The sequence below is a fragment of the Pteronotus mesoamericanus genome, unplaced genomic scaffold (genome assembly GCF_021234165.1).
Source record: "Pteronotus mesoamericanus isolate MK-2021 breed Mesoamerican mustached bat unplaced genomic scaffold, CSHL_Meso_final scaffold_582, whole genome shotgun sequence".
Taxonomy (NCBI): domain Eukaryota; kingdom Metazoa; phylum Chordata; class Mammalia; order Chiroptera; family Mormoopidae; genus Pteronotus; species Pteronotus mesoamericanus.
The window spans coordinates 3,859,594-3,886,223 of NW_026555323.1; the positions used below are offsets into that span (position 1 = coordinate 3,859,594).

Consider the following 26,630-nt stretch of genomic DNA (forward strand, 5'->3'; position numbering starts at 1 on the left):
CATGGCCCCCAGGTTCAGGGAAGCCTCTATGACCTTAGCCTTGCACCTACTGTTCTCCGTGACCCGCTGAGTCAGACAGCAGTTTGGCCGGTTGGAGCACACGGGTCACGTGACCTGGTGCGGGTGGCAGAGGGGATCTGAGTGATGTCGGAGACGTTGGGGTTCAAACCCCGGACCTGCGATCGCTGGCTGCGTGGCTCTGTGTGAGCCGGGTCCCTTTACGCAGTCTCTTGAGTGCTAGAGACGCTCCCGTGGACAGGATTCTCCTGACCTCCCAGGGTTGCGGTGGGGACAGTGAGGTAACAGGTGAAGACCACACTGCAGGCAGTCAGTCCCCAACAGTTGTCATTGTCATTTCGCTGACGCAGGCAGTAGGGCCTGCACGCTGTACTGGGCAGCCCTGGGGGTGGAATCCAGCTTCTCGAACCTGGTCCTGGGACTTTATTTGCTGGGTCCCGCTTGTCCTTTCTCTATTAGCACGTCCTACGCCCTGAGCGCTTAGCATGCTTCCAAAACTATGTAGAGGCCAAGAATAAAAAGCCCTTTCTTTCTCCCCCACCGTTGACACGCTGCTGGCCAAGGTACGCCCTATCAACGTAGTATTTCAGTTTCCGGGGGATTCGATTCTGAGGTTCAGATTCCGCTGCCCACACGGCGCTGTGCAGGGAGGCTCGGCCAGCTGATGGTCAACGCCGCAGGCTGCACTGCTCCCGGATCTGCAGAGGCCGAGCCCGGGGCCGCTGTCCCTGCCTCACGTCCCAAGGTGCCCTTCGCGCTCAGCAGGGAGCGTGCCTGGGGTGCAGGGCGCCTCGTTCCCCAGCCTCGCGGTCACAGGGCAGCACCGAATGATCCGGAAACCACGCAGTGACCCTTGAAGGGCAGGATTAATCCTGGGTGAGACATTGAGCTCCGTGACCTCGTGACCAGCCCTGGCCGTGTGTGTGAGGCCCAGAGGAGGATGGATGAGCCCCTCCCAGGGGCTAACACGCAGGCCAGGGCTATTTTTAAAGGTGGTTTTAGATTTACATCAATAAGTCGAATCCCCTGTGGCTGCTTCTCAAAGAGGTGCTGTTTAAACCTGCCCGTGTTTTGGCCTCCGCTGGAGGAATTGACCCGCTGCAGCACACTGGAAAATGGGGTCATTACTGAGGAAAGCAATTTGTTTTTCTGGTAATTTCTTCATGGTCCCTCCGCCGCTGTTGGGCGTTCGACTTAGAGTGTTTTTTCTTCAGCTCCTGCTTAAATGGCGTGCAGATGGCGGGAGGGCCGTCCAAGGGGAGCGCAGGCGTGGGAGGTGCACCCCGCAGGAGACAGGAGGACTCATTTTGTTCTTTCTTCCGTCCTCTCCACCAAGCAGGTGTTGACGCTGCACCTGTGTGTGCCAAGCAAGGTGTTGTCAGTCGGAGGAAAGGAGAGTTTGAGAGGAGGGGGCGCCGGCCCTGGGAGCTGGAACCCCCAGTCCAACGTGGGGTATAGGGAGAGAGGACCTCAGCCAGCGTTCCCCATTTTTTATTTTTTTCCAAGAATTTATTTATTTATTTTTAGAAAGAGGGGAAGGGAGAAAGAAAGAGAGGGAAACACCCATCAGTTGCTTCCTGCATGTGCCCCAACTGGAGACCAAACCGGTAACCCTGGCACATGCTCTGACCGGGAACCGAGCTGGTGACCTTTCGCTTTGGGGGATGATGCTCAACCCACTGAGCCACGCCAGTCAGGGTGCGTGCACCATTTTCAAAGTGGCAGGGAGGCCTCGCCAGCTTGCAGGGGTGGAAGGGGCAGGGCTGCCCAGGGCTATGCTAAGCCTGACGTGACGCTGCCTCCCGGGGTCGCTGGGGACAGGAGATGCAGGACGTGGGCTTTCGTGCCTTTCCTGGGTGTATGGATGACGGAGTCTTCCCGCCGGAGACCAGAGCAACGCGCCGAATTCGCTAGAACTGCTGAGCGGAGCCCTCACTTCATTTTTCCCTCGATTTCAGGCACGGTACACGTTGCGCAGGGGAAGTCGCCGCCTATGCCAACAACTCCTGCTGCATCGTGGGCATAGCGTACAACGCAAAGATAGGAGGTAAGGCCCGGGCAGGGCAGGCAGCCTGGGGCCTCCGGGGCCTGGGCGCCGGACGTCCCTTCCTGCGCGTCCCAGCCGCACCCTCGCTGGCCTTGGCCAACCGTGTCGGACCCGTGGGCGCGAAGCCTCCTGCCCTCCCCGAGCCACAGCCAGGCAGCCCCCGCATGCGCTGGGGCTTGGAGGCAGAGGGCTTGCTCATGGTTTTCCCTGAGAAGCCACCACGGGTCCCATGAGAAAGGCACCCTCTCTCATACTTATATCCCTGCTAGTCTGGCCACTGAGTGACCTCTATCCACCAGGCCACTTCTCCTAAAAGGCCATGCTGGCTCGCCCCTCCTCGCTGTCCTACCGTGGATCTCTGACACTCTCCCAACACAGTTCCCAGACGAAGGCCTCTCCTAGGTCCCAGCTCCCTCTCCGGCCCGCCTGTCCGGTCCCTGCCCCTCAGCCGCAATCACAGGAACTTTGTCATGATGTCCCCCAGACACGCGAGGGGCGCGCAGCATTCTCATGACCCCAGAACCTCTCTTTTTGGCTCTCCGTGTGGCTCGGTCCATCCATGACTGTGGCCAGCTGTGCTCCATGAAGTGCTGCCCAAATCTAGCTTCACCCCCGCCCCGCCCCGCCCCGCCCCGTGGTCTCCTCTGCCAGAGGGTTCAGCCCTTCCCGGTCCCTGACCCCGGCTCTCTGTCGCTCTGTTGTTCGGCTTCTCCATTGGTGAGTGCAGCTTCCATTGCTCGGATGGGGCTTTACAGCAGAGAGTCCCACGTCTCCCTGATCCCTGCCTGGCACTGTGGCCGCTCACACCGGCAGACTGTCACCAAGCGCTCTGCTGAGACTGTTGGGTGCGCACGGCCGAGCTGGGGGCTGAGCAGGTGTACGCTGGGGGCGTGAACAGCTCTCAGCAGGTCCACCTAACGTCCGGCCACCACCGTCCTCCCGCACTGGGACTCTGTCTCTCAGCTTGAAATTGCTCATGCGCACTCTGCTGGCCAGGCGGGGGGGCCACCTGCCCGGGGCATTGCCTTCGCTGTTGCTCTGCCCTGTGGGCTGGCGGTAGCCCCTCCGCAGTGCAAGGTGGGAGATGGGACCAGCGGCTCCCTGGGTCACCCCCTCCTTGGAGAACTTGAGTTTTGAAAAACGGATCCCCAGCTTGGCCTTAACTAGAACCTTGCCTGCTCTTTCCCTTGGAAGCCTCTGAAGCAGCTGGGATTTGCCATTCTACGGGAGCGTGATCTGCCTACGATGTGTCTGTCCTCCAGAACAAATCAGGAGACCCTGTCCCCTGGCCTTGCTCTTTCATGGAAAGTTCTTTTCCATGGAGATGAGAAAGTTCTCCCTGGAGCCTCCTGTGAGTGAAGATGCCCGAGAAGTCTCCCCATGAGCCTTAGACCAGGCAGACCTGGGGACCACTCTCATTCCCAGAACCCGCTGGCTGTGTGTTCTTGAACTGCCAATGCAACCTCTCTGAGCCGAGGTTCCTTCCCCTATCGGGGAAAGATGGCAGCGATGCTGCTGCCTCCCCAGATCTGCCGTGACAATAAAGTCATCTGTCATACGTGGAAACATTAACTTGGGGCTAAGTCTGCAGGGGGCCTCTGAGCCACTCTGTCCCTCCTGCTGAAACTCTCAGAGGCCAACTGCAAATCACTTCCATTGCTTTGAGTGAGAAGCAGACCCCCGCCTTCGGGGTTGTCTGAGTCTTGCTCTCCAAAGCCCCTGGCGGGGCAGCAGTGACGTCGTCGTCTGGGAGCTGTGAGAAAGGCAGGCCCCTAGCCTCCAGCCCAGGCCCACGGAGTCAGCATCTGCATTGTAACAAGACCCCCAGAGGGTGCGGCAACCAATGGCAGCTTGAGAAGTGCTGGTGTAGAGGCTCTGGAGTCGTGGGCTGTAAGGCGGGGCCGCTCAAGTCAGGAAGCTGAGGATGCGCATAGGGAACGTGGTTTGTTCCGGCTGGATTTGCCCTGCGCTCGCTGCAGGATTGTCCGCCCAGATTCCCCTGATTCTGGAGAGAGCGCCTCTACCACCAGGTCCCTGGAACAGGAATTATAATTAATGCATCGAATATACTTGAGCGTGAACTTCACGTGATACAGTTAGGGAGCTCGGGGAGCTCAGCGTGTCTTTGAAGGGTGCCAACGTAAAAGACAGTCGAGGACCAAGAGCTGAAGTGACAGAGGCACACAGGGAGTGGCAGGAGAGGCCCGCGGTGAGGACACAGGGTTTTGACATGAGAGGATGCAGCTGGGGATGGAGGAGAAGCTGGACAAACAATAGGAGCATGGCACAGGGAACAATAGGAGCATGCCACAGGGGGGCAGGGGCCGTGGGTGGGGCTGCCATGGAGAGGCAAGGGTGTAGGTTGAGGTCGGGACAGCCACGTGCACAGCTTCTTCCGCTTCACACAGGGAGTCACCCCTGTGAGCCCACCCTGGGCAGGGCGACCTTCAGGCGCCCCTGACCTAGCCTCCCTGCGGTATAGTGAAGCGCCCAGCAGAGAATTGCTCTTGAGAGACCTGGAGCCAAATCTTTTTTTAAAATGTAATTTATTTATTTTTAGACAGAGGGGAAGGGTGGGAGAAAGAGAGGGAGAGAAACGTCAGTGTGTGGTTGCCTCTCTCGCGCCCCCCACTGGGGACCTGGCCCGCAACCCAGGCATGTATCCAGACTGGGAATCGAACTGGCGACCCTTTGGTTCTCAGTTTGGCGCTCAGTCCACTGATCCATACCAGCCAGGGCTGAATCTTTTTATGTTTATTTGCAAGTCGTTGCTCAGGAGATTGAAATGCATGTCCTCACTCACCCAATCCATCTGGATAATAGATGCATGTGTGATGTATGAGACTGAAACAGATTATCTGAGTTCCCCCTCACTCTCGTCCTTTGGGCCGTTACATTTACAGGTTTGCTTCCCATGTTGTTAAACCCACAATGCATTGCTGTGCTTGCTTTAAACAGTGGACTTTTTAATGACAAGAAATATTCTTGCCTACGTAGTTACCATTCCCAGTGCTCTCGGGTACTTTCTAGCTTCTATTTCCATCTGCTTTTAATTTTCCTTCGGTCTGAAAATCTCTTATGGTATTTCTTGAAGTGCAGGTACGCTGGTGAGAAATTATTTCAGCTTTTACCTCAACATGTCGCTGGACATAGAATTCTAGTGAGGCATGTTTTTCTTTGAGCACTTTAAAAATGTTATTCCATTGTTTCCTGGTGTCCATTGTTTCTGATGACCAGTCAGATGTCATTCTTATTTGTTTTCCCCTGTATATAATGTAACTGTTCCTTTGCCTGCTTTTATCATGTGTTTTTAAAATCTGCCCTTTGGTGTGATTTTCTTCATACCTACCCAGCTGGAGGTTTGCTGTGCTTCCTAGTGCGTTGTTCTTTTTTGTTTTCCTAAGTCAAATTTGGAAACATTTCTGTCAATATTTCTTCAAATATTTTTTTCAACCCTGTCTTCTCTCCCCTGTCTTTGGGCACCAATGACAGCTGTTAGCTACTGAGGCTGTGTTTATTTTTTAAAATCCTTTTTTCCTCTGTGTGATTTGTATCAGACTGCCTTCAGGTTCACTAGCTCTTTATTATTTTGCTATATCTAATCTGTTAATTTTATCCATTGATTTTTTTAAACTTTCAGGTACTGTGATTTTTTTTGTCCTATGATTTCCATTTGGTTCTTTTATACTGTTTCCAAATCTTTCCTGAGATTCCCTTTCTCTTCACTCAGTATATCTATCTTTCATTTTAGAGTCCTTAATATATTTATGAGTTATGTTAAAATATTTTGTACTAATTCCAGTATCTATGTCATTTGTAGGTATGTTCCTAGTGATTAATTTTTCTTTCTACAGTGGGTCATATATATTTTTTACTTTACATATGTCTAGTACTTTTTTTTATTATACACTAGACATTGTTATACTATATTGTAGAGACTCTGGATTCTGTTATCCTTGAGTACTGTTCTATTCTAGCAGTCAGTTCATCTTTGAACTTTCAGGGGCTTGATTATTCATTTTTAATGATCTCTTTCTGACTTGTCCTTTGCCGTAGGGAAAATTCTTTAGCCCAAGCACCTAGTCTTTATTCTCAGATCATCACACTACTGGTATTTCAATGGAAAGAATGAAATGTTTACCAAGATCTCTAATTCAGCGAGACTCAGACTCCAAATTGACCAAAATCTCTGCTTAGCTCATTCAACCTCCAGCTGTCCTTTTCCTCCTGGACTTCTTAGCGTCTTGCCCAAACATGTTTAGTTCATGGGCCATCCAAGTGTTTGGGAGGTGGCGTATGTCCTCTTCCCTAGCTCCCTCTCTTCTGGGATTTCTCTGCATCTCCAGCTTGTCTCAGTCCTAAACCCCATCCCATCCCGCCCCAGGGGAGTAAGAGTGCATGTTCCTACTTGAGTTCTAGCCTCTCAGGACCAAGAGGACTGGGAGATCCCGCAGAGGAAAACCATTGGCCCTCAGATCCTCCCCAGTGTGGTTCCCTTCTTTCAAGAACTGAATCCCTTGCTTGCCTCTGCCTTCCTCTGGTTGCTTTCCAATAATCTTCCAAGGGTGTGTTTTTTTTTTTAAAAAAACTTTTTAAAATCAACCTTATGTCCGGAGTTTATAATTACTATCTTTAGAAGAGTTAGTGCGATAGAAGCCGCTCTGCTGTCGTTGGGACCAAAACTCGTGGCTTGTACTCTTTGCCAAATAGATGGTGTATTCACAATCTATTCATGCAGGACTGTTAGTCCAAAACACAGCTGTTGAAAACGAGAAGCATTTGTCATCCAGCCCCAACAGTGGCTCAGCTGAGGGATTCTGGCTCAGGGTCACTGATAAGGCCACCATCAAGCTGTTGGGTGTGACTGTCATCTGACAGCTTGACCGGGGCCGAGGATCAACTTCCAAGACGGGTCCCCTGTTTGGCTGTTGGCGGGAGGTCTTGGTTCCTCACCATGGGAACCAGTACATGGGTTGCTTAGGGGCTCCCCATAACACGGTAGCTAGTGCTCCTCATTACGGGCAGTTCAAGAGAGAGAACAAGGAGCAAGCCGCACTGTTTTTATGGCCTCGTCTGAGAAGCCACAAACCATCACGTCAGTCAGCCTCCATTTTCTCAGAAACAGACTATTCAGTCTAACACACACTCAAGGGAGAGAGAAATTGGGCTCTCGTTCCCTTTTGAATGGAAAAGTTTCACAGAAATGGTGGGTGGAAGTGGTTTAAAATCCACCACCAATGGGCTGCTAACATCTGACTGCATATTTATGCAAAGGGAGTAATCACTTTCTACTAACCTTTCTTTGTACTATTGCACGTTTTGTATGTTCTACCACATAACATAATTAAATCAAATGAAAGAAGTACTGGTACTGTACTCATTACCAAATCAGATGTTTAAGGTAATTCTAAAATAGGTGTAGTGATTTTTAGCAAGGTTCAGAAGAGTACAAGGAAGAAGGTAGAATCATCTAGATCCCGGTGGAAATAGGACCAGCCAGTACCAGCTGAGAATCTGTTAGATAGAAGGACTGATCTGAGGGCTCTCTGTGTATTATTTTACACAGTCTTTACAAAACACTATGCCTTAGCCCTGCTATTATCCCCACTTTGCTGACGAGGGCCCGAGAATGGAAGTAACTTGCCCAGGATCAAACCAAACCAGCTCCTAACCTCCAGTCTCACAGGAATTGTTAAACCATGTACACAGATGGGAGGGTGGGTGGGTGGATGGATGGATGGGTGGACATTATTTTATTACCATTTGATCATACTCAACTCGTCTTTGGTAAAAACCCGTTGTTCAATTCTAGGAAAACTTAAGAGAAACTAAGCCAAACCGAGTAATTGCTGAACTTCAGGTGCAATTTCATGTTTCATTTTATTTATTTGTTTAATGTTTGATTTTATGCTTAATGGGCTTGACTTACATGACTTTGAGGAAACATTCATTGAAAGGGGTGCATTGCTGAATTTCCCATAAATATTTCATTATAATCTGTTTTTTTCCAAATAATCTTCTAAGGCTATTAAAAAAACAAACAAACAAACAAAGACCTGACTTTATAAAAACCTTTAAGGGGCCAGGGTTACTGTTTTTTGTTTTGTTTTGTTTTAAAAACATGTTTCCCATATTCAGTAGTTAGCACTTTAGTTTCCTTTCACCTCTTCATCAATTTCACATCAATTCCAGCGTCTTTGTTTGCTGGTCTTTGCGTTGCGTTGTCTGGGTTCAGGATTGGCCGTGGCCACAGCGTTTCTCAGTCGCCCAGCCCTGGCGCACCGTGGTTTTCGGCACAGCTTTTTCATCCTGGGCTGTTTATTTTGATTCGCCTCTTCACTCACCGGATTACATCACTCGGGAACTTTTTCAAGGAAGGCCAACAGGTGCTGCGTTTCCTGAGAGCTTTCATCTTTGCGAATGTCCAAAGGTTGCCTTTACTCTTGAGTTACATCTGTGTCGTATGTCACAATCTTACAGAACTGGGTAAACATTGCCCCTTTACGCTCTGGATTCAGCGCTGCTTGGAAAAGTCTGAGGCCAGCCTGACTCCTGTCCCTTGTGGGTGACTTGACTTTTGGGCTTGGAGAGAATGAATTTTTTGATTCCAGTCGCTTTGTTGGGCCATCTCTGAGTGAGGCTTCTTTTAGCGCTGCTGTTGTTGGGATTCAGTATACTTGAAATTATCTTTTTTTTTAATTTCAGGCAAATTTTTTTTCTGTTATGGTTTTGAATCGTTAGGGTTCCATACGTTCAGTTCTGTTCTTCATGGGTACCACTTAAGGATGTATTGGATTTCTATTTCATGATTTCTAGAACTCTTTCTAATCATAATTTTTGGTTCCGGTTCCACTTTATTCTTCCTCAGTTCTTCTCAAGCCTGTCCTCCACATCTCCGACAGTTTCACCAACGTGCCTTTTATTTCTAAAATTGTTTGATTTTCTTGCCCCCTTCGGATGAACACACCTTGGGTCTCTCTTCATCGAACGCTTGTACCTCTTTGGAGCTCTTGCTTCAGAGAGACATCGTGCTTTCATTACATTGTGGGTTTTACGGAGAAACGTGTGTTTATATTTTCCACCATTTTCTAGCCCTTGTTATGCCCCTTTGCCCCTGTTCCTTGCGGCATCGTCGCGTAGGGTATCATGCGAGTCACTTTCTGGCTATTGTCAGCGGCTGGCTGGACAGTGGGTGAGAACTTGTTCTCTAGGCCAGTAAGATGCTAAGATACACGGGGCAGAGGAGAGGAGAGTGAGCTGGGCTGTGGGCACTGAGGACTTGGGTTTGTGGACCCGGATTCTTCGTTGCTGCCGGTTCACTAGCTCTGAGAGAGCCCTTCCTCTCTCCGGTGCGTCAGCGTTCATTTTACGCTGACCTCGTGGGACGGGGCAGAGCTGACTGTCCCTTGCTTTGTCTCCTCCAACAAACCCTGCCACAAAAAGTCACGTATTCTTAGAAAGGTGGCGTGCCTGTATAATTCCCAATGAGAGCTCCCCGCTTCTAAAATAATGGGCACTGAGGTGGCTTTTCTTTTCTTTTTTCTTTTCTTGTATTTATTTATTTTTTGCTATAAAAGCAACGGAGCGCGGCACAGAAACAAACTCCCAGCCACATACCTGGCCTCATGGCCCTGGGGTGCTCAACCTGCTTTGTGGAGAAATTATTGCAGAAACACATGTTGCCCCATTATTTTCAGAGAGGACAGTGGAGTACGCCTATGTGTTTAAATGCGAGTCCCTTTCATTTTAGGGAAATTTTTTTAAAATTAGGTTTTAGAGCCATCTGTTGATGATTCATGCCCCTTTTCTGTATATTTCAATAAAAATGCGCTTAAAATTGTTTAGGATGTCAGCTGTGTGCACCTTTCTTTATGGCTCCTGTGTTTAGGGCCTTGCTTACAAAGGCCCAAGCTAATAAATCCATTCTCCCTTATTTCCTCTGAAAACGTGGTTTTAGAAGCTTAGTCCATCTTAAAACTTTTATGGCTTTGTCTTTTGCGTTTAGCTATTTAATCCACATGGAATTTACTTCTGTGAATGATGTGAAGGAGAGATCCAACTTTATTTTTCCCCAAACGCATATTTAGTAATTTCCACACACCCCCCTTATCACATACTAAATCCCCTGTGTATACTGGGTTCCCCATTACATCTCATTAGGTCTGTTGTGTTTCATTCCTAAGCAATACCTCACTTTTAAATAGGACAGCCTACGAGGATTTTGTTTTTTGGATAAGTGATAGGATGCATTTCCTCTTACGGTTCTTCTTCAAAAATTTCTTGGCCATCCTCGCACATTTTCTCTTTCCGATGAACTTGAGAATCTGCTTGTCAAGTTCCATAAAAATTCCCTTTGGGATTTTGATTGGGATTGCACAGAAAGTATAGATTAAGTGGGGAAAATTGACAGCTTTACAATATTGAGTCTTCCCACCCAGGAACATGGTGTGTTTTTATTTATTCAGGCTTCTGTTACATCATTTTTAAAAGTTTTAATCACTGCTTCCATGCCGATTTCGTACATTTCTTCTTAGGTTTCTACCTCGCTGGGTTTTTTCCAACATTATATTTCTAATTGATTGTTATTGAAATGGGTGTGGGAAAACTATTGATTTTCGTATATTGGGGTTTTTTGGTTTTTTTGTTTTTTGTATCTAACCACCTTGGTGAACTCCATAACTCCTTGATGAACGCCGTTATTTTTTTTATCTCTTGGCTTTTTTAGACAGGTGTCAGCAAAAGCTGTCTGTAAATACAATGGTGGGTTTTATCTCTTTAATCTTAATAACCCTTTTCTTTTTCAGAGCTATTTCAATACCCAGGGACTCTTGACGAATATGAAATAGTGGTGATTTATTTGTTTTGTTATTTTTTTCTGACTCCTACAGGAATGTTTCTGTGCTGTTTGCAGATATCTTTTATAGGTTTCCTGTATTACCCTTTATTCAATTAAGGGCATTTTTATATTCCTAGATTTTTAAGAGGTTTGATGTCGAATTTATTACATGCTTTTTAAAAGCATCTATGGAGGTGATGACATTATTTTTTCAATTTTACTATTTAATCTGTCCTGTGTGGTAAATCACAGTAATAGGTTTCCTAGCATTTGAAATTTTATTCTTCCATTCTTGGAATACATTCTGTTTGAATATGACATTTGTTCTATTAATACATTGCTGCATTCAATTGTTCATAGTTGATGTATAGCTTTGCATCTTTTTATAATAAGCCAGATGAACTACAGTTGCTGTTTTATTGTGTTGCCTGTGGTCTGTTTGAACATTGGAATTATGTTGGTTTTGTAGAATGAGTTAGGAAGCTCTCTCTGTCTTTTACTGTGCTCTGAAACAGTTCATATACTGCGGACATGCCCCGTTTTTAAAAATATTGGTAGAGCTGATCAATCAACCTGACCAGACACAGCGACTCTTTAAAGGTTAGGTCTTTTCAGGTTTTGTGTTTCTCCCGAAGTGGATTTTGGTAGTTAAAGTTTCCTATAAGATCACTCATTTCTCCAGATTTTCAAATATACAACATAGAAATTGAAGATCACATTCTAATAATTAAAAATATATATCGTCCATATTGATACCTATAATTGTCCCTAATCTTCTTTGTGGTGTCTCTCCTTTTGACCTTGGTCAGACTAATGAAAAATTTATTTCCTACAAAATAGGCTTTTAAGAGAACTATATTTTTAATGGTTTTGATTATTTTATTTTCTGATTTATGAATTTCTTTTTTTCCTGTTTATTCCTTCAGCTTAAAAATGTTTATTATTGTTGTTTTTTTATAGCCCCTTGAATAGAATGTTTAGTTCCCTTGCTTTCAGGCTCTGATGTGCTCTAATAAGTAAATAAGTGTGTTATAAATTTTCCTCTCATTACTTATCTCTGGCTTAATTATACAGCGCTCTTATAGTTACTCACTTCTGGATAATTATTTTCAGCCTTGATTTTGCTCTTTACAAGGAATTTGAATTTTGTTCCAACTGGATAGAATTTTTTTTGGCATTCCTTTTGTTGCTCATTTTTAACTTATTACATCAGGACCGGAGACTGTGTTCTGTATAATATCTGTCTTTTCAAATTTGGTGAGAATTTCTTCGTGGTCCAATGCATGTTCAATTTTTGTAAATATTCCAATGCGTGTGTGAAGAGTATTTGATTCTACACTTACTGAGTACAAAAATCGACATAAATTTGGTCCAAGGCTGCCACTCAGAGCTCGCAGGCTGGCCGGGGTGGCACATGTGTTTTGTGTGACCCACACAAGTGGTATTTTTTAAAAACATGAGCAGGCATTTACAAAGGAAGAGATTCTATATGAAAGGATGAAACTGGAGTTTCTCTTGACACCTTTTTTGTTGATAAGCAGCATTCCATGGTATGGACTTGCCACCATTGATTTGCCAGCCATCTACCCATTGAAGGACACCTCAGTTGTTTCTGTTTGGGGACTCTTCTAAGTAAAGCGCCTAGTTAGGCGTTTCTGGGGTTCTAAGTCTTCATTTTTTCGGACAAATGTCCTGGTGTGCAATGGCTGGGTTGTATAATGTCACATGTTTATTTTTTAAGAAACTGGTAAATTGTTTTTCAGAGCAGTTGTACTGTTTTGTATTCTCACTAGCAATGTATGAGCGATCGATTTTCTTTGCATACTCGCCAACATTTGGTATTATCACTGTTGGTGTGTTTTAGCCACTTGATAGGTATGTAGTGACACCTCATTCAGTTGCATTTTCCAAAGGCCAGTGATATTTGGTATCTGTTCATGGACTTAACTTGCCATCTATATATTCTCTTCAGTGAACTGTCTCTTCATGTCATTTGCTTACTTTTTAAACGAGGTGTTTGATTTTTAACTGTTGGGTGTTGAGAATTCTTCATACATTCTAGCCGCTCTTCCTTCGACAACGATCTTGTTTGTGAATATTTTCTTCCCCGCTCTGGAGCTGGTCTCTTCATCCTCTTTAACAGGGTCTTTTGCGGAGTCAAAGAGTTTAATTTTGATGAAATCCAGCTTATCAATTTTTCCTTTTATGGGTCATGTTTTTTGTTTCCATCTAAGGATTTTTGCCTTGTCTTAGATTCTGAAGATATTCTATGGGTTTTTTTCCTAAAAGTTTTATAGTTTCACATTTTGAGTTCCATTTTGAGAGATCCACTTTGAGTTAATTTATTGATTTGAGAGAGAGAGAGAGAGAAAGAAGCATCAATGTGAGAGAAAAAACATCGATTGGTTACCTCCCGTATGCACCTCAATGGGGCATTGAACCTGCCCCCCAGGTAGGCTCCCTGACCGGGAATTGAACCTGCAACCTTTGGGTGCACAGGATGACACTTAAACCACCGGAGCCACCCCGCCAAGGCAAATACTATAATTTTTGCTTCAATTGTCACACATAACCTGGAAAATTCAAGAGAAGGAAAGCCTATTGCAGCTGGAGGTTCCTGTGTCTTGTGAACTTTGGACAGAGTGTAGCCATTGTCTCTTTCAGTCCTTCCAGGCCCTCTCCTCTTCCCCATCTCCTTCTGGGACTCCAGCGTCATGATCTCGCATCATCGTTCTGCAAGTTTCCAAGACCTGTTTCCTTTGTATTGAGATGTTTTGTCGTTGTTTTGGGGGGTTTTTAAGTCTATGTTCTCTCTGTTGCTGAGATCAAGCAATTTCTATTGTTCTACCCCGCAGCTTACTCTTCCTTTCCTCTGTCCCCTGCATCCTGTTGTTGAGCCCACTTGCTGACCTATAGCCTGGATTGTCCCTCTGCCGTCGTAGCTCTTTGGTGCTAGGACATAGCAGTGACAGATGAGGACAGCTGCCACCAAGCCTGTGAGCAGGAACAGAAGCAAAAAGGAAGGTCCTGCGGGTGCACGTGTATGCTTTTCCTTGACCAGACTCATAGTCCTTCCAAACATAATTCGTCCTCGCTTCTCTCTGGTGGCCACTCACAATGGGAATGACACAGGAAGGCGTGAGAAAGGATAGCGGCCGTCACTTCTAGTCTGTCTTCTCCCTTAGTTTTTCTTTGTTCTCTTACCCTGTTAACCTTTTTTTTTTTTTTTTTAAATCCTGAGGACATGCTGATTGAGTTTAGAGAGAGAAGAAGGGAGAGAAACATCGACGTGAGAGAGAAACATCCATCAGCCACCCCTTGCACATGCCTTGCCTGAGGACCAAACCCGCAACCCAGGCATTGCCCTGACTGGGAATCGAACCCACAATCTTTTGCTTTGTGGGATGATGCTCCAACCAACGGAGCCACACCGGCCAGAGCTGTTAACTTTTCTTTCTTTCTTTCTTTTTTTAAATGTAATGTCCTGCAATGCTTCTTCCCTCTTACCCATCTGCTTCTGGTTGGCGTTGGTGGCAGGTGGCTCTCAGACTTGGCTGCGTCCACTAGCCGTCAACTCACTGTCGTCATCACCCTCAGCTCCCCGGGACAGAGCCTTTCCTTCTGATGCTTTCAGAGGTTCATTCAGACCCCTGTCCCACTGCACGCTGAGGGGGTGAGCCTGGCTGCTGCCCCTCGTACCCCCATTTTGGGCCCCTCCCCACACCCCGTGAGACAGAGTCTCTGGGGAGCCACGTGCCTGAGCAGAACATGCGATGTCTCGCGGGACTGGCGAGGGAAGCCCTCTCCCCTCTAACTTTAGAAGATGCCTATTTTCTGACAACGTCCTCACCTGTGCTGACGCTTAGCCAGATTCAGACATATTCCCCCTGCAGGACAGGTGTCACCGAGCTTCTTCGAGTGACAGATCCCAGGGCTGCTGGGAGCAGGCAGCAGAGCAGCAGGGCCGCTGGAAGCTGCCCGGACCCGCCCTCGCTGGGCCTGGCAGACGCTTGGAAACGGAAATGCTCCCTTGCTCAGGCCTCACGAAGTCCGAGCATCTTCGCAGCCCGTTGTTTAGGCTGTTTCGGGGGAGAAAAAGTGGAACATCGACAGGCAACCCTCTCTGCAGGGTTTTGTTTCGTATTTTGACCGGGGGGACTGAATCACATTTTTCCTTTCATAAACATGAAGACGTGACGACACGCATCGCAGCGAAGTTCATCGGGGCGCATAAATGAGCCCATTATGTTAATTCAGAAGCACAGGCTTCGTCTCATGAGTGCTTCCACCCGGCACCGTAGACCTGTGAGCATTTCCAGAGGACAGTTTATGCCACAGATTCATCTTCTGAGGCCTCAAGTGCATCTGCAGCTGCAGTGGGAGTTCAGGTGCATGGGGAGCTTTGGAGGGATGAGTGAACGCGGGCAGCTACGCAGTTAGGAGCCTGGCGCTCTCAGGGGACCGGGGTTCCCCTCTCGCCCCCACAGTCTCATCAAAGGCCCCTGCCTGCGGGGTCTGAGCTTCCCCGGGTTAAGCAGGAGCCATGGAAGGAGGGGTCGGAGAAGCCCCCGCCTAGCGCCTTCACCCCGTGTCTCCTGGTGGCTGTGCCCTCTCAGGCCGCCTGGCCGCAGCCGCCCCCAGAGGACACATGACACTGGCTCTTGCATGCCAGGGTGGCAGGGCCATGGCTCCTGAGATTATCCTCACAAACAGTGAATGAGGAGCAGCCTTGCTCCCGGTCCAACAGGGAGATAGTACATTCAAGGCTAAGTGAGTGACAAGCTTTCTAGTGGCCTTTGTTCATGGTGGCGCTATGGCGGTTGGTCGCTCTTCCCACCACCATTTTGTCTCCTTCGGTGGCCAGTTTAGGCATGTGCTCGTTCCCACTTGCCCTTGCTGTCCCCCCGTGCAGGGTGTATGTATGGGTGTCCTGTCGGGCTCAAAAGCTGGCTGTTCTACCCGATGCCCCAAGCTGCCAGCTCCCGCTGGCCCCTGGGTGGGTTGCTGTTGTTCCTCGGCTCCTGTTCCCTGGCGGGGGGAGCTGACCGTGAACATCAGCCCAGACTTCAAATCTCTCCATCCTTCCTGGGTCTGTGTGTGTTTCAGTGCGATATCGGCAGCACTGGCTCAGAAAAGACTGACCGGGTTTAAAATTCAGTTTCCGTTATGATTTCTTTATGTCTGACAAGGTCAACAGATCAGGAGACGAGGCCGATTGTTAGCAGGGTTCTTGGGGAGGTACCACGTCCCCGGGGGCCAATGGGCAGCACCAGGGTCGGAAGCGGGCAGCGAGCTGAAGCCTTGGCACGGTTTGCGGAGGAACTGGAAGAGCCGGTTTGGCAGGTCAAGGTTGGCCGGTCTGAATGCTTTCAGGCCTCTGTGGCTGCGCTAGCTGTCTGGTGCCCGGCGTGGGGTGACTAGAGCAGAAAGAGTGTCCCCGGGAATGAGAGCCCCGTAAAGGAGTTGGCTGGGGTGTGGGCTTTGGCTTGGTTGCTTTGCACGTGAAAGGAAAGAACGCAGGGGAGCTGTTCGCTGTCTCTAGGAACTGGCCGACTCGTGGGGGTGGGGGTTCAGTCTCCCCAGAGTGAGCCAGGCCCCAAGATGTCAAAGCATCAGGGTATAGGAAGTAAAAGACGTGGTCAGTGGGAGACCCCCCCAGCACGGGCCTTGTCCCATTGACCCAGGCTCCGTGGCAGAACCCGCCCGGGAGCTCACGGGCCCCGCAGGCCCCAGCTGCACCTCCACGCTGCAGACCCGTGGAACGGCTCCAGCGGGACGTGGGGAACAGAGCAGGAAGCCAAGAGGGGCTTGGCTTGGTTGTCACTGCTGGTCCCCAAGCCCCGCATGTGACAACAATGACTGTACGCGCGCCCTGACTACAGCGGCCCGGTGTCCATAGCCCGGGCTTGTCATATGCAGGCACATTAGAGATCCGAGAGCCCTGCCTCTGAGGCAGTCGTGAGGGTCGACAGAAACCGTGTGGGTTCGGTGGCATTTGTCAGCAACCGGCAAAACTTCCCATGGCCCGGCATGGCCGCTGGTAGAACAGCGTGTACTCTATAGTGTTAGTGGGAAAAACAAAACAAAACAAAACAGTTCAATCCTCTGTGGATTTACTGCAATAAACTCAGGATTAATGAGCAAAATGTGTTGGGAAGGCCTATCTGTCACACTCAGGAAGCTACAATCTAATTTCACTTGCCACCGTTCATTGCTCTCGCATTGCTATTCATTTGCTGAAGGCAAAACACATTACTTCTCAATAAACAAAAGTGGGCCCAGGTGTTCACCTCCCCTGCCTTCCTGCAGATGTTAACGACTGGCCGCTGGCTGACTTTGTGTATTGGCGTGTGTGTACCTACCTGTGTGTACCTACGTGTGTGCATGCATATGCATATGTGTCATCTTCTCGTTGCCTTTTTTTTTTTTTTTTTGCTTACCCAATAGATATTTATTTCCTCTCAGTTCTGGAGGCTAGAAGTCCAAGGCCAAGGTGTGAGCAGATTTGGTTTCTTCTGCGGCCTCTGCCCTTGGCTTGCAGGGGGCCACCTTCTCGCTGTGTCCTCACTCGACCTGGGGGTTGCCTGCGTCTGATTTCCTCTCCTGCAAAGGACGCCAGCCATAATGGATTAGGGCTCCTCTGTGTGACCTCGTTTTAGCTTAATTACCTCTTTAAAGAGCATATGTCCCCAAACTGTCACGCTCGGAATTCCCCATGGCCTCTTACCATGGTGCTTCCTCGGGGCATTTTCAGGGGAAATGCTGTGTCTCGTCCGCTTTAGGGTGACAGGCCTTCTTTGTCATATACAAGCCTGTCATGCAGAGAGTCACACTCCCAATTAGAAGCAGGGGGAGGAGCAGAAAGACGGGTCACCGTGGAGAAAATGTGTGTGGGTTTCTGAACTTTACCTAATGTTACAAATCATTCACATAAGCAAGTTCTCCAGAGGCGTTTAAAATATGACAGGGATGCTGGCCGGTTAGTTCAGTTGGTTAGAGCGTCGCCCCAATACGCCAGGGTTGTGGGTTCAATCCCCAGTCAGGGCACATAAAAGAATCAGCCAGTGAACGTATAAGGAAGTGGAACAACAAATCGATGTCTCTCTCTCTCTCCCCCCTTTCCTTTTTCTCTAAAATCAATAAAGAAACAGATTTAAAAATTAAAAATAAATATGATTGGGTTCAGGCAATAAACAAATTTATCGTTTAAAGTGAGATAGGCCGATGTCAGTTCCTGTCCCCAAGCAGAAGGGTCTGTCAGGGCCGGGAGTGCTGAGTTTTTTGCCCAAACAGAGATTTGTCAGGTCCTGCGAAGCACCACCATCTTTCTGCTCGAGACACCTCCGCCGCGTGCCCACAGGCCGGTCCCCAGAGTGGAGACCGGCCACCGTCAGCTCCCAACCCAGCCCCCGCGGCCGCCTTGAGCAAGCCAACGGCCGGCAGTTAAAAGTGCCATGCAAATCATTTGTCCAAATTATTTTTGTACCTCATCATTTGTGATAAATGGGTCTTTTTTTTTTTTTTCATTAGAGAAATGATTACTGTTTTTCTTCAAGTTGGCATTTCCAGGGAGCCATTCACATTTAAAGCTAATATTGGAACAGCAGGTTTCTACTGAAAATATTTGCCTTTTCTTTGTTGGCAACCTGTCAGTGTTGGGAAAATTAGATGGTTCACAAAAACCTAAATACATGAGGCTTTTTTTTTCTCATACATCAGTCCATCTTTTTGCAAGAGGAAGGCATTGTGAGAGGTGTCGGGAGGTCGTTGCGGTCATGTTTTTACGTATTTTGGGACGGCTTCTGGCATCGTATTCTTCTTTTCTAAAACAGGCAATACACCCCTGGCTGGGAGGCTCAGTGGGCTGGAGCATCGTCCTGCACCCCAAGGGGTTACAGGGTTGATTCCCCGTCAGGACACATGCCTGGGTTACGGGTTCAATCCCCAGCTGGGGTACATACAGGAGGCAACCAATTGATGTTTCTCTCTCTCGCTCTCTCCCCCCTCCCTCTCTCTAAAATCAATAAACATATCCTCAGGCAAGGATTAAAAAATATACGAAGCCTTCCAGCACCTATGACTTGCATGGAGAAGACCTAGAATGGCGGGTTGAATTTCCCCGCTAGAACATCAGTGTTGATCTTGGCTGCCTGGCCGGCAGGCAGGGCCTTCAGCCTGAGAGAGCCCATTGCTGGAAATAAGACCATAGCGAAGGTGGCTTCTCAAACAGCATGAGAGCCCGGGCCTCCGTATACACTCAGTCCTCTCAGCTGCCCCGCCAGGTAGTTGAAAAACTACCCGTGAAAAGCCAGGCTCAGAGGGTTTGAGACCCGGGCCCCCGGTCACGCAGTGGAGCTGCCGCTCCAGGACTCCGTCTCCTGCTCTCTTTCTCCTGCTGCAGGTTGCTCTTTATCTTCCTAGGGGGTTGCACCCTCGCCACACCATGCCACCAATGTCCCATACTGGTTGCGACCTCTCTCTTGGGGTTCAGTGGCCGAGAGAAGCCCTGGGACACAGGGCAGGGACTAGGGAAGGAGACCGCCTGGGCCATCCCGGTTCCTCTTGTGCACGCAGAAGCCAGAAAGGAGTTGGTGCAATGAGCTGATGTCATGGAGGAGGCTCCGCCCTTCCTGTGCAAAGGAGAAAGGAGCCCTATACTAGATGCCAACGTGTCGCCGGAAAAGAGGCCCCGCCCCTTCACTCCCTTCTAACTCCCTTGACCTTCAAAGGGAAATGGGTTCTTATTCTGTTTATCAAAAGACCCTGTAAACAATGTGGGAGGACAAAGAGCATCAACTGGGAGAAGAGATTTACAATATGCAACCGACAGAGGATTGGTTCCAAATGCAAGCCAGACTAAGCAATGTATTGTTTAAGCACACATGCAATTAATGGTATTAAAACGCCATAGTTTTTAAAAGGCGATGAAAGAACAAGCCAAGAGGCTGAGCAGTTTGCGCTGTGAGGAGCAGGGCAGGGGTAGAGACCACAGCGGGTCATGCTCATATTTGCATTGGATAGAAGAGTTTATAGTGACCGTTATTTTAGTAGGCTTTGGCACGAACATGTCTGTGACGTACTGTCCTCCATACACATCAAACAGTATGTATTTTTTAAAAAGGTGAAAAGTCATTAGTTATTTTTATTTATTTATTTATTTTTAAAAGTTTTCTTTATTTTTAGAGAGAGGGTAAAGGAGGGAGAAAGGGAAACATCAATGTGTGGTTGCCTCTCGCGCGCCCCCTTGTGGGGACCTAGCCTGCAACCCAGGCTTGTGCGCTGACTGGGAATCGAACCAGTGACCCTTTGGTTCACAGGCTGACGCTCAATCCACTGAACCACACCAGCCAGGGGAGTGGTTAGTTATTTTTAACAACCCCTGGAGGTAGGTGCCATTGCCTCCATTTTTATAGATAGGGGAACAGAGGCTCTGTGGGGTCAAACTAGCCTCTAACACATTCGTTGAGTGCTTACGGAGTGCCGGGCACTTACTGTGAATCATCTTTTTGAGTTGAGAAGGCGGCTGTCTATAGGCATGAAGTGGATGGGCCGGCACCTTGTTCTGGAGCTTCCTAGCCTCCAGAACCGTGAGAAATCAGTGTCTGTTGTATAAGTCGCCGGGTCTGTGGAATTTTGCTGCTGCAGCCCAGTCTCACTGCAACAGGACCTCGGTGGTCGCCTAGTTGCTGGATGGCCCTGGGTCACTATGCTACTTCAGAAACTGACATGGTACCACATGGCAAGCAGACGTGGACACCTCGTCACCCGCCCCTGAGGGGAGGGCTGTGGAGCAGAGAGGAGATGGGATGGGACAGCAGAGCGTCCCACAACGAGAGTTTTAAGCAGATGAGACAGGAGGGTTTAACTTACATGAAACATTGGTCCCTGAGCGCCTAGGGAGGTGTCTCCTTACAGAATCTCCTTGGCGAGACTCTACCTACTTCAGCCTTCACCCTACTTCAGCCTTCACCACCTTGGGGCGGGGGGGCGGGGGGGGCGGGGGAATCACTTTTATTTTTTTAAATCAATTATTTCCAGAGTTTCTGTGTATGTGTGTGTGTAATTCTATTTATTTATTTTTAGAGAGGGGAAAGAGGGAGAGAAACATCAATGTGTGGTTGCATTTCGTATGCTCCATGCTTGGGACCTCGCCTGCAACCCAGGCATGTGCTCTGACTGGGAATCGAACCAACGACCCTTTGGTTCGCAGGCTGGTGCTCAATCCACTGTGCCACACCAGCTAGGGCCAGAGTTTCTGTGTTTTGAGTACCTGCTATGTTGCTATAGATTCTGGGATATAGATGGAATATTTCCAGTCCAGTCTGGGGGAAAGGGGAGGACCCTGTGCTTGGTGAGGCGAACCCCAAAACAGTGCTGCCTGAGCTGGGGGTGCAGGGGCGCTGGGGGCGGCACCCGTTAATGCTCGTGTCTTGGAAGAGCCTTTAGTGGCACCAGGAAATGTTCGGTATAAAGTTCAGTAGGGGGGAAAAAAAGAACTTGAACAGAATTATATGCTGCAGACAAAGAAAAATACTACAAGAAAATAATCCGAATATCATCACTAGTTATCCCTCTTTTGCCCACTCTGCAAAGAGCGTACATTAGTCTTAAAATTGTAAAAAGTCCCCTTTTCCATTATGTCTTAAATAGCTCTAAGATTTGAAGTTTGGGTTCGTGCAGGGTGTGGCCACCAAACACCCCGACCCGGTCCTGGTTCTGGGGCCCTGAGTGAGGTGGCGGTGGGTGCCGACCAGCCACCGAGAGTGCTGATCCAGGGTGGGGGACACACCTTTCCTGAGACTCAGGTCTCACTTGACCAGAATCCGAGCCGGAGAAGCAGGTGGCTGCCATTACCTCTGCTTCCCCGTCACCGGCAGCGTCATGGAGCCACCTGCTCTGGGCAAGCCCTGGGGCGGGGGTGGGGGCCGCGCCTGCTGGGGGCCATGTAGTCAGCCGACGCGGCAAACGCCGGGCACGGGGGTGACGCGGTGAGCCCCCGGCCAGGAGGCAGGCGCTGGGAGAGGCTCGTGGCACCCCACTCGCCTCTCTTCTTTGGGGATGAAAGCTGCGCCCCCCAACTGCCTAAAGGCCCCCAGAAGGAGCGCACGCAGAGACAGCATGGCCCCTCCTCGGTCGGCTGAGACGTGGCCCCCTGTCTTTTAGGTTAAAGGCTCCTAATTATAAATCAGGGGTGGAATTTTATTTTTAAAAAGAGAAGTAAATATAAACTGTGAACAGCTAGGGAAGCTGGAAATGGCTCCGAGTTCGGCTACAAAAATGTCCATTTTTAAATACGAGCCTGGTGTCTCAGTGCTGAGGAAACTGTTTAAATCCCCTCTTTTCCAAGGAGCATTGTTTTCTTTATCGTCAGCGGGCGCGGAACGTGGCGAGAGGTGTCCGAAGGCTGTCGGACCCACCCCTGAGCGGATCGGGGCTCCGTGGCTGCGCCCCTGCTCCCGGGTCGCGGTCTCCGCGGGGACAGGCATGCACCAATCGAGCCTTGTCTGCTTCCAGGCATCCGCATGCTGGACGGGGACGTGACCGACATGGTGGAGGCCAAGTCGCTGGGCATCCGGCCCAACTACATCGACATCTACAGCGCGAGCTGGGGGCCGGACGACGACGGGAAGACGGTGGACGGGCCCGGCCGGCTGGCGAAGCAGGCCTTCGAGTACGGCATTAAAAAGGTGTGAGTGACCCAGGGCTGCGGGGGCAGGAGAGTCGGTTAAAAAAAAACGACTTAACAATGAAAAATCAGAGCGACACAGGCCAGAGCCCCCAAGGTGGCCCCGGGAGGTCGTTGCTGTGCCAGGACCAGGCCGGGGAGGAGCCGGTCATTCAGGGGCTCCGGGAGGTGGCTCAGAGCAGCAGTCGTGCACATTGTCACAGAACAGGCGTCTGAGCGGGTGGCAGCGGGGCATCCGCCAGCCCGGCTCTGTGCCTCGCAGCCTGGCCGGCCCGCCTGAGGCGGGTGAACAGAAAGGGGTGACCCGCCTCAGCTCAGCTGCCCGAAGAAATACGCAGCGTGGCGTTTTCTGTGCCCGTCGGGGGGCGTGCACCGAGCCAGCGCCCCCCAGAGCAGGGAGTCTGGGTCTGGCTTTCCACCCGCGCTGCCGGCGAGCAGCCCAAGACGGTTAGAATTTGGGCGGCGGGACCTCACCAGGGACTAAGCAGAGCAGACATCCGAGGGCTGGTTCTCCAGGGGCTGGCTGGGGGCGGGGCACTGTGGAGGCTGGCAGCCTCCTCCCGGGGGGCCTGCTGGCCCAGAGGCCCAGCCGCAGCCACTCCGTGGCGATCCATCCTGGGTCCTCGTGAGTCAGAAAGGGCAGCGGGAGTGGGAGGGGGGCTGGCCGTGCCCCAGCTATAACAAGCAGGGTGACGAGGCGGGTTGCCGGGCGCGGACAGCTTCTTGGAGCAGACAGGCGGAGCTGTGGTCAGCGTCGAGGTGGCCCTGGGTGGCCCGACAAGCCCCAGCCCAGCGCATGAGCCAGGGCCTGGTGAGGCGGGCGGAGGTGGGAGCAGGAAATCCAGGCATCCCTCGCATAGCAGCTAGACCTCTGACTTCTGTTGGAAAGAGGACAGAGGGGCCTGGGGCGGGGAGACGGGGGTGGACCCGTTTTAGTATTTATATATTTGTAGACATTTTTTAAAAAGTTTTTACTGTAAGCCATGCAGTGTGATTACAATGTGGTTAATACAGAGGTAATGAAGAAACCAGATCGTACGAGAGCATTTCATAGAAGGCCGTCTTTCTCTGCCCCGCCTGTCCTCGGGTCCTGCCCCACACGGGAAAAATCCTTTAAGATTTTAGTCATTCATTTATTTTTGGAGTGAGGGGAGAGAGGGAGAGAAGCATCGGTGTGTGAGAGGAACATCGATTAGTTGGCTCTCGCGCGCCCCCAGCTGGGGACCTGGCCTGCAACCCGGGCATGTGCCCAGACTGGGAATCGAACCGGCGACCTTTGGCTTTGTGGGACGATGCCCAACCCGCTGAACCACATCGGTCAGGACAGAGGAGCAGTCTTTTAAAACTCGCTTCATGATTTCCTTTTTCTGAATGATAAGATTTGACTGCTTTTCTGGGTGTATTGAGTTTGGTTATTTTCTATTAATTTCCTGGGATGGGGGTTGAGTGCTTCTCTCTTAGAATGACCCCCGCCTGGTGACCCACGCCCCAGCCTTCCAGGGCTCAGGCCTCACCATGTGTCCTCCACGCCCCGACCAGGGCCCGGCCCAGGGACCCTGCAGGGTGCCGGCGTCACCAAGTCAGCTGCTGCCCTCAAGGCGCTGCCAAATACAAATGTCCCGTCTTCCCCACAGTTGGCTCCTGCCACCTACTACATCACTTGGATCTCACGCTTGATGACAAGTGAAACCTCCTGCAAATTGAGCTCATTGAAGCTGTGAATGAGAGATCGCGTTTTCTGCATGGGAGTCATGCTGCGAATGGTGTTGATTGTGCGTGTCTCTCACGCCTACGCGATGATGTCCAAAGCCTTGAGATCTCAGGACGGGGCCCCCTATTTCCAGGAGGGGTGATGATTCTTTTCAGACAATGATTGGGGCTCTCGGCTTCCCTGGGTTTGTGTAGGCGGGACTTTGGAAAGTCGGGAACACAGCGAGGGGCTCTTTGCACTCAGATTCTGAGCAACATCAGCTTCATCAGACTCTCAGGGGACAGAGGAAGTTGCAGAGGGGACTCCGTGGCTCCCTGTCATTCTTGTCATGGTTTTTTGAATTACTGAGGTCATTTCTTTTTTCCTTTTCTTTTCTTTTTCTTTTTCTTTTTTTTTTTGAGTTATTCTCAAGTGAAAATATGTCTTAGAGGGAGCCTTCCATTGCCGCTCTCTGAAATTGTCACAGAAAATCCTCCTGGAAATTTCGATGATCTCTACCCAAATCACATCCGCCATCTGTTTCTCCTCCTCAATGACCCATTTGTCACCTGTAGTCTTTTTTCTATAAACTCTGACTTCCTCTCAGGTAGATGGTGTCGTTTGGTGGCGGGAGAGACTTCAGAACCATGATTTGGTAGAAAGATCTGTTTGATGCCGATCTTTAGGAAGCCCCAAAACACTGACTCTTCAAGTATCGTCCAGGGGCGAAGATGAACACTGCAGTGGCCTTGCTAGAAATGCAGAATTTCAGACCCACCAGGAACAAGACCCCCAGCGATTCCTATGCAGGCTCAAGGATGAGGGCGCTGCCCTGGCTGGGTGGCTCTTTCGGTTGGAGCGTCATCCTACACCAAAAGGCTGCGGGTTCGATCCCTGGCCAGGGCACATACCTAGGTTGTGGGTTCTATCCCTGGTAGAGGTGCATACAGGAGGCAGCTGATCGACATTTCTCTCTCACGTCAACGTTTCTCTTTCTCCCTTCCCCCCTCTGTAAAAATCAACAAACATATCCTCGGGTGAGGATTTAAAAAAATAGTAAGGGAGCTATTTGAGTCCGTTCTCTGTCCTGCTGGGCCGTCAGCTTGCATGCCCCATGTTGCAAAGCGACAACCTCTATAAGTAGTTTGGAATCGGGCGGGGAGCTAAGGGTGCCGGTGCCTTAGAGATGATTGTCATGGAATAACAGGCTCTGATGGGTTAAAAAGCTTTTCATTTGGATTTTAGTTATTTCGAATGGGCTTCTGATTACTCTTTCTCTACAGGTAATTAAATGCCCAGACACATCCATTGCCTTAGTGCTTGGGGCCCTTCTTCCAGAATGTTGATCTTTTTGCCCACTGTGACTGCTCTTTCTGTCTGTCGCACACTGGGCTGTTAGGTCTGGCCCACGCTGGCACTGGGGACACCTGGGGGCGTGCACGGCAGGACTGGCCAAGCACGAGGGACCTTCCTGTGGGCTCCGCTGGAACTGGAGGAAATGTCAGGTTATGACAAATAGGCTCAGAAGGGTGGAAAACTGTGGTCACTTGTTCTGCAAAGCGGAGCAGCCTGGAGCTTCCAGAGCAGGCGGGTCCTCGCAGCCCAGGGTGGCCGCGAACGCCAAGGGTGAGTGTGACGCGTCCCATCAGCAGCAGGGCTTCCCGTGGACTCTAAAGGGATTGCAGAATGTTGTTGACAGTTTCCTTTAAATTGGCCAGTTGTCGGGCATAAGTATCAATTTCCTGCTGCGTGTTTGGAAAGGAGGGTCTTTGGCAAGGACGCCGCAGTTACCAGCCCTGTGGGTCCCGTTGCATGCGCAGATGGGTGTTGGCTACGCTCTGGAGCTGGCTGCGCCCACCGGCCGGTCCAGCCACGTGAACCGAGTGGGTCTTGGAGGAGCTCGCCTTCAGCAGGAGCCTGTGGCTGGGGTGACCGCTTGATTTGGGCACCGATCACTAAGCCTGTGGGTGTGGGAGGGAACGGGAACCCACCTGGACCCGCCACTGTCTCTCAAAGACTCGCTTTCATGGGCACGTTCTTCAAAACGAGCCCCACAAGGGCAGCCACTGGCCTTGGCTGGCATCGACGACCTGACCACTTCCGTGCTTGCTCGAGTGCCGCCGCGGGCAGGCAGGGCGCTCCGTGCCCAGAGATCGAGGCCGTGTCTCTGCTGTCAGATGTAGCTAGCTCTCCAGGAAGAGTGCTTCTTGCCCTGACCAGTGTGTCTCGGTTGGAGCGTCATCGTGTAACCAATAGGTTGCAGGTTCGATTCCCGGTCAGGGCACATGTCTGGGTTGCGGGTTTGTTCTCCCATCCAGGCACGGTCTGGGTGGATACAGGAGGCAACCAATTG

General features: G+C 50.0%; 1 protein-coding gene across 1 annotated transcript in view; it reads left to right on the forward strand.

Annotated features, from left to right (window-relative positions):
* Positions 1-26,630, forward strand: part of PCSK6 (proprotein convertase subtilisin/kexin type 6) — a 127,429-nt gene that overhangs the window by 50,048 nt on the left and 50,751 nt on the right. The window contains exons 6-7 of the mRNA XM_054561923.1: positions 1,977-2,065; positions 22,416-22,588. Coding sequence (XP_054417898.1) covers positions 1,977-2,065; positions 22,416-22,588 — 262 coding nt within the window. The remainder of the gene's footprint in view (positions 1-1,976; positions 2,066-22,415; positions 22,589-26,630) is intronic.